The following is a 7,984-nucleotide window of genomic DNA, read 5'->3' as shown; positions in this document are numbered from 1 at the left end:
CGACATTTTACATAGAAATAGAGGAATAAAGAAGCAAAATTGAAACTGCTTACTGACTATCTTGAAATACCCCCAAAAGTTTATATTAGATAGGTACGTTCTTGAGAGTAAATGCTTCCTTATTGTTAACTTACATTCTCTAAAAACATATCCAAATCTTGAAAGTACATTGAAAAATGAATGTTTACAACAAGAATGAGCTTCAGTACACAAATAGGAAACTTGATAATAAATGCAACAAGGCCTCCACAATGTCACAGAGTAGGAATTACATCAAAACATACCAGACAATAGTCAAATTACACTCCACTGTACCAAGGCTGTGTCCTATAAACTAAGTGGGTTCTTATCAAAAAATCTTAACAAAAAATTTAAAAATATAAATGAAGGTCATTAAGACCTGAAAAAAATCAGTCATTACTTAAATAAAGTAATGTCTTGTATGTTGTTTCTACATGAAAACAAAATACAAACAGACCCAGCCACCATTAGGGATTGAGGACAATTACAATACATTGCCACAAGATGGAGCCAGAGACTACAAGACAGCCAACAACATATACAGTATCTCACATAAGTGAGTACACCCCTCCCATTTTTGGAAATATTTTATTCATCTTGAGGATGGCCCACAGGTGCACAGGTGAGTTTAGGGCTGGATACATACTTGGCCAGTCCATCACCTTCACCTTCAGCTTCCTCAGCAAGGCAGTTGTCATCTTCTAGGTGTGTTTTGGGTCATTATCATGTTGGACAACTGAATTGCGGCTCAATTTCCTAAGGGGGGCGATCATGCTCTGCTTGGAATTCATGTTTCCCTAAATGAACCGAGCTCCAATTCAACTGAGCTGCAATGCAGTTTTCCAACATGATAATGACCCAAAACACACCTAGTAGATGACAACTGCCTTGCTGAGGAAGCTGAAGGTGAAGGTGATGGACTGGCCAAGTATGTATCCAGCCCTAAACTCACCTGTGCACCTGTGGGCCATCCTCAAGCTGAAGGAGGAGGAGTGCAAGGTGTCTTCACATCCATCTGCTCCATGATGTCATCATGGAGGAGTGGGAGAGGATTCCTGAAGCAACCTGTGAGCTCTGGTGAATTCCATGCCCAAAAGGGTTAAGGCAGTGTTAGATAATTATGGATGGCACACAAAATATTGACACTTTAGGCACAATTTGGACATGTTCACTGTGGGGTGTAACGTTACTCACTTATGTTGCCAGCTGTTTAGATGTTGATGGCTGTGTTTTACATAATTTTCAGAGGAAGGTAAATCTATGCTACTATACAAGCTGTACACTGACTACTTTAAGTTATATCAAAGTGTCATTTCTATAGTGTTGTCCCATGAAAAGATATAATGAAATATTTGCAAAAACGGGAGGGGTGTACTCACTTATGTGAGATACTGTATATTAATGTTAGTTAGGTTCCACAGACCAACAAAACAGACTCTTTGTAACGTGACAAAGAGTTATAAGAGCTGAATTAACATACTGATATGTTTACTGCTCTTAGTTAACAAATTACCGTTTCAGAATAGGATTTCCAATGGCAAATCAACGGCTGAGAGAGGTAATGAACACAACCTCCACACAGGTAAGAAGCTAGCTAACATTGCTGCTGGCTGCTCTAATTAATTAGCATGACCAGAGCTAGCTGCACACCAGAAGAGTCCAATTATCTTAGCAAATAACAAACAAACAAGTATTAATTATATCAAAATATGACTTACAGTTCGATGTACAGACATTGAAGCGAGGATAGTAACACTTGTGAGATTAATTAACAAGTTTAAAAACTTTAAAAACGTCTCTCCATCCTCAAAGCTGAAGTAGTGCAGGTGGAACATACCATTCTAAATAAGGGGTGGAAGAGTCCAATTGGTGCTAGCATTAATGCTAACATAAAATGATTTAAAGCATATTGAAACGATAATTGAATTGCTTAAAAAAAAAAAGTGAGTAAAACATATTGTTACGTTTGTTATGTTTTAGTTGAGGTCTCATGATGCGACGTAATTGGTCTCCAAGGCGGGTAAGGCTTGTACAATAGCCGTTAACCGGCAAATTACGGTGGCAGTTGGTCGTAGATTCGTGTATTTAAATGATAACTCAACAAACACAAGACGTAATGGCGGTTGGAAAAAAAAGAGGGGGCACCCGGATTTGAACCGGGGACCTCTTGATCTGCAGTCAAATGCTCTACCACTGAGCTATACCCCCGATGCGATATGAAGGGAAAACACATAATATTTAACTATATATGTTACCGTGTTTCTAGGTGATTTTGTTTTATGTATCAGACTATGACGTGTGTTAGCACCGATAAAACTGTACGATGTAAGCCGCAACGTAACATTTAGCTTTTTCACAGTGTAAAGAAAATGGCCGCTACAATGTCCGCCATTCCCCGGCAGAGTGCGCCAAAATAAACTTACTCAGGGGTCTTGCTGTGTTATATCTCACCCACAGTTTGTCTGAATTTGTCGTCAGTGGTTTAAAGTGTTTTAGTTTCACGGACATTAATATGTTAATTATATCATTATAGTGTTAAAATAGAGCACTGTGGTTACGGTTACGTTGGTACAACAGTCGGTAAGTTGCGGCTCCTTTTAAGGTTATTACAGATGCATTTGAAGCTGCCTTCATGTACACTCGTAATTCACAGCTTTCCCGTGGGATGATGACAGTTGTTGCTGTGATATTCCACGCTTTACTTAAAGTTGTGATAAACTTTTGGATCAGATAAAATCTTATTTGGATCAACATAGAGCTTTTAACAAAATCTGTTCAGTGGGTTACTTTGAAGCTTTACATTAGCACAGTCTAGTTTCTTATCACCTACACACAACATGTGAAACTTCCTATATCCGAGGGTTATGAAGGCACCGTGACGGCTCCGTGCTTCACGCTTGACTCCTCCTCGCCTTGAGCTCCAGTCCGTATATTAATTGACATGCCTGCAGGCGAGGAAGAGGAGGACGGTTCGTGTCCCAGCTGCTCATCACAGCCTGTACTTTAACTTTTGGATACTTTTCTTTTTTTATCAGTAGGTTAATTGTTGTTTTTGTTATTTTGTGGTGTGAGGAATCCCTGCGCCATCATGAATCCGCCCTGTGGAAGATGCAATAAACCAGTTTACCCCACAGAAAAAATAAATTGCCTTGATAAGGTAAGGTGATACAAGTCTGACCTCATTCGCTGACAAAATATCACTTTGATATTAGAGATTTCACAGGTATTTGTTGAGCTATAGTCTTTAATAATAACCTGTCTGATAATATGTTTTATATATTTGTAGCAGTCACTCTTACAGGTGGAGGGAACACTCAGATCTTGACCTTAAGAAGTGGCAGTGCTATATTAGAAATACTTTATTACATGTAAAAGTCATGCATTCACATTCCTGCTAAAGAAAAAGTACAAAAGTAGGCTATTGGCATCAAAATATACTTTAAGTGCAATAAGTAAAAGTACTACTCATAATGTAAAAGGGCCCATTTCAGAATAATGTATATTAAATGTATAAATATCTTCATCATTTTTAAGTAGCAGATGGTAAAGGGGCTCATTTAACTACTTTATATACTGTATGGAAGAGATATGAGACTATATATCGTCTTACATTTTGGATATTGTTGTGTCGTGATATGGCATAAATGTTTTTTTGCCCTTGTTTTAATGTTTAAATTCCAATTAAGTGATGTAAATTTATTAACTTAACACACTTTTTATTTGTTTAAACGTTTGCCTTAACCCAGTTAGTCATTACATCCACATTATTGATGATTAATGAAGACAAAAATAGCCATCCCACAACTTCTTTGCATCAGAGAGGGTATTTCGTCACAGATATTATGTTTGATTTTGTCCTAGCATTAATGAAGTGCTTTTGAGGACATTTAAAAATATCTAGATATATATTGGGTATCGAGATATAGCCTAAAAATATCGTGACATATCACCCAGCCCTACATGGTACCTTGCAAAGGAATCATTAAAGTTCTATCTTAATCTATAATATTATACAATAATTTATTTATTTGTATTTATTTTTTTAGACATGTAGAGTGGCAAGAAATGGAGATATTTAGTAAGTTACAAGTACCTCAACATTGCTCTTAAGTACAGTATTTGAGTAAATGTACTTAGTTACTTTCCCCCACTGCCTATAGACCACTATGTATTTTCTTTTCCCTGACTATCACTGTAGCTTTTTGATTTCTTCAGGAAAAATCTGTAGTTAATTTAGCAAAATGAAATTACAGTAAAAGCTGTCACTTGCTTTTAAAAAAAGTACTTCAATGGTCAGTGCTTGAGAGGCAGATGTCTCTCTTGATGTTTATTTACTGTCACCAACTGTCTCATTAGACAAGCAGCTATTGTTATAACAGCATATATCTTATTTTAACCCACAATGTTGCACATAAAGCCACAGTGTCTGCTCTGCAATGCTTTACCACTATATAAAATGGACAGTGTTGTGTAAATTACATTAAAACTGCAAACTGCAAGTTAATTCACAATGGAAGAAAGTAGTTCAACTACACTTTGGGAAATGATCACAATCTGAGTCTGGAGTGTCATATTGTGACGCGGAGGTTCAACTGAACTAAGTAAAGTGTAGATGTGTTTGATTTAGGGACTGAGGCCAGCCAGTCGTCACCCAGGCAGCAAGGATGTGTTTTAAGGAAAGGATAAGGAGCAGTTGTTGAGGTGGAATCAGGAAAATGCCACACTTAGCAGACCTGTTGACTGAAAAATGAGCTGATTTTAAACAATGGCGGGTGATGGTCATTAAACAATAATCATGACCAATAAGCTCTGGCAGTGTGCCACATGTTATGGCAAAAAAACTTCATGGGAAAACTATGAATATCGTTTTTAATTAATTATATAAACTACATGACCCAAGGTAAAGCTACTGTGATTTGAATGTCATTTAACTGCCACCCAACTACTACAAACTGTAGTTAGATGAGTATAGAAACTACATGCTACCACATGCACAATAACATACAGTACATAAACACTTATACTGTATGTACACCAAAAAAACCACACACACTATAAGGGAGTGATGAGGAGGAAAACCACATCCGGTAGATAAACATGAGCCAGAAATCTCTACATGTTGGAAAAAGGACATAGACTCAGTGTGTGTGTGTGTGTGTGTGTGTGTGTGTGTGTGTGTGTGTGTCAGTCATTATATCAGCTTGTTTACAGATACTCTGATAAAGTGACTGCAGCCAGATAAAGACAAAAGTCAGATTACTGCAACAGTCCAGTTTGATTAAGTGGATTTAAGGAGACAATAAAAGCAAAATTGTCTAATTAACTCACCGATTTTTGATTATTTCGTCTGAGTTGGTGCATAAACTCAAAATTCACGGAGTAAACCTTAGGGGAAAGTGTTATTTTTATGCACCTTTTATATAAGGAACTTGCAATAAAGCACTCAAGAGCAAGTGAATTGAGGAGTTGGAGCACTGTAATCCACACTTTAATCTGGCAACTGACAATACACAGGTTTTAATATGCACCTAAACCAGTGGCTCTCAAGCAGGGGTCCTTGAGGGAGTTCTAGGGAATCCCCAGAAAAATGGCCAATATTTTATTTTCACTTTTGAGCTCACTATAGAAGGGAGCCCAGTGTGAGTAAGAGTCATTAGAGTGGCTATTCTGTTCATAGGTTTCACTTTCTCGATGGTTATCTCCTCAACTGTAAATGATAATTCTGGTCTCAATGATATCTAACAACCAAAATCTTATCAAATGGGGGTCCATGACCTAATATGTATCAATTAAGGGGTCTTTGACACAAAAAAGGTTGAGAACCACTTATCTAAATTAATTATAATCATTCTCATGTGGTTTTTTCTCTTATCATCTCTTGTTATTGGCACTTGCTCGGTGCAGAGGAGAAACAGCTGTGCTCCCATGAAGAGCAGTAAAGACATTCTCTCAGTCTGTCACTGCACGTTATATTAAAGTCCTCTTTTTTTTTTTAGCTTAGAACAAATACATAAATCCAAACTGTCACTGAGACTGGATAAGAATTTTAAGTATTTGAAACTTATCTCTGACTTGTTTCTCTCTCCAGTATTGGCACAAGGGTTGTTTCAGCTGCGAGGTGTGCAAGATGGCCCTGAGCATGACCACCTATAAAGGCTTTGAGAAGAAACCTTACTGCAGTATGTGAGTGTTGACACCACACTGATCAGCCTCATGGTTAAAGGGACAGTTCACCACAAAATTAAAAATACATACCTTTCCTCGTACCTGTAGTTTATTTATCAGTCTAGATTGTTTTGGTGTGAGTTGAAGAGTGTTGGAGATATCAGCCGTAGAGGTGTCTGCCTTCTCTCCAGTATAATGGAACTAGATGGCACTCAGCTTGTGGTGCTCAAAGTGCCAAAAAATACATTTAAAAAACTCCACAGCAATGTCTTTTTCCAGAACTCATGACCCGGATACTCAAGATAAGCCACAGACCGCACAGAAGGAAGTGTGCATCTCCTGCTAGCTCACCTAGCACCACTGAGCTAGTTAATGTTACAGTTCACCCAAGGAGGACACCATTAATGTTTACATCTTGCACTGTCTGGAGCACGAGCCTCTCATCCATGAGGAAGTGCACACTTCCCTCTATCCCTTGAGAGGAGTTCAGATAGTCCCTTAGGGCCCTGAGACACCAAGCCAACAGACAGCTGTTGGCCATTGGTGAGAAAAAGAATAGAAATGGAAGTGAGGAAAGTAAACAAAAGGCAAAAGTCAAGAGGCTATGAGATCAGAAGAAACATGTTATATTAGATTTTTTTTAGTTATTGAGCTCTGTATCAGAAACAATTTGTAATTGTTTGTATTATTGTTGGCTAGCAGTCTTTAAATATAATTTATTCTTTCAGCATCAGGTTGTGTTGTTAACGTGCTAACTGGCGTCTTTAATCCATCCTGTCGGTCTTGCGGTTTCCCTTTTTGAATGACAACTACAGACTACCACCTGCTGATATGGAGTTATTTACTCTCACATGGGCGCAGAATATATGTGCTAGTTGGCTGTAGTCTTTGTGGTATGTTCATAGTTACAATATGCAATATTGTAAATCTACATTTCATCTTTTACTTGTTTACAGTGAAAGTCTTTACAGCCAAAGCAGCAGAATTGTCATTTTTGGGAGCTTTTGGTCATGAGACGAGTAGATTTTTAAATTCAAAAACATGTTTGAACATTTGTTATTCTCCTCCTCTTCTTTCAGGCATTACCCCAAAACCTCCTTCACCATAGTTGCCGACACCCCCGAGAATCTGCGTCTCAAACAACAGAGCATGCTCAACAGCCAGGTGAGAGCCACCCACAGATCAGTCCTCTGTCTCAGCTATCACTCCTGCTCCTGCTTTCTGTCACTGGCAGAGATACTCATCCTAATCTTGCTGTCGTCATCATGACTCGCTGTATCTTCCCCTTCTCTATCTGTCTGCTCCACTCAGCTGTCCATCTGACTCAAAAGAGAAGACAAGGACACATCTCTCAGGACAATTGGATTCCTTTAATTGAATCAATTGAGCCCTTTGACCCTATACTGCAATGAGAGCATGCAAGCTTGACTTTAATGTGAAGCTCTGAGAGTGGACTCTAATAACCTTACCAAAAACTGGAGCTTTATAAGTTGAAATGTTTCTCCGAAGTGATCGTAAACTAGACAGTGGTTTTAAAATACTTAATCTCTTCTTCCGTGTGGCACCGGCTCAACTCAGCCTCCCTGCCTGCCTGTACTGTTCTTAATCTCTAATCTAGTCACACTGTTAAAGCCAGCAAATTAACCTGATCAAAGGATTAAGTTCTCCAAGTCACGCAAAATTAAAGAGAGAGTTCTTTACAGTTTGAATTTCACTTAAGGGATTGTCTTGTCACTCAACGTGTGGAAGCTTTCCTTCCCCTGCACTATGTCCACTAGAGTTGCAGCGATATACCAGT

At 38.4% G+C, this 7,984-nt stretch overlaps 2 protein-coding genes and 1 non-coding gene across 5 annotated transcripts in view; 1 reads left to right on the top strand and 2 right to left on the bottom strand.

The window, feature by feature from the left end:
* The window catches only part of LOC125881351 (dickkopf-related protein 3-like), a 48,981-nt gene extending 46,409 nt beyond the window's left edge, over positions 1 to 2,572 (bottom strand). Inside the window, exon 1 of one of the 2 annotated variants that reach the window (XM_049564479.1) lies at positions 2,445 to 2,572. The gene's annotated coding sequence lies outside the window, so the exon portion shown is untranslated. Of the gene's footprint in view, positions 1 to 1,739; positions 1,875 to 2,444 lie in introns of those variants that run through there. The other variant, XM_049564478.1, reaches the window with a different exon arrangement.
* trnac-gca (transfer RNA cysteine (anticodon GCA)) lies at positions 2,158 to 2,229 on the bottom strand. The gene has a single exon. It is a non-coding gene; the product is annotated as a tRNA-Cys (tRNA).
* A 374-nt stretch (positions 2,573 to 2,946) lies between the features above and the next one.
* LOC125881345 (LIM and SH3 domain protein 1-like) overlaps positions 2,947 to 7,984 on the top strand; it is a 17,000-nt gene continuing 11,962 nt past the window's right edge. The window contains exons 1-3 of one of the 2 annotated variants that reach the window (XM_049564469.1): positions 2,947 to 3,178; positions 6,110 to 6,204; positions 7,266 to 7,350. In XM_049564469.1, coding sequence (XP_049420426.1) covers positions 3,110 to 3,178; positions 6,110 to 6,204; positions 7,266 to 7,350 — 249 coding nt within the window. In that variant the 5' untranslated portion in view covers positions 2,947 to 3,109. The remainder of the gene's footprint in view (positions 3,179 to 6,109; positions 6,205 to 7,265; positions 7,351 to 7,984) is intronic. The other variant, XM_049564470.1, reaches the window with a different exon arrangement.

This window comes from Epinephelus fuscoguttatus, linkage group LG20, assembly GCF_011397635.1.
Source record: "Epinephelus fuscoguttatus linkage group LG20, E.fuscoguttatus.final_Chr_v1".
NCBI classification, from domain to species: Eukaryota; Metazoa; Chordata; class Actinopteri; order Perciformes; family Serranidae; genus Epinephelus; species Epinephelus fuscoguttatus.
This window is presented reverse-complemented; position numbering and strand designations above follow the sequence as displayed.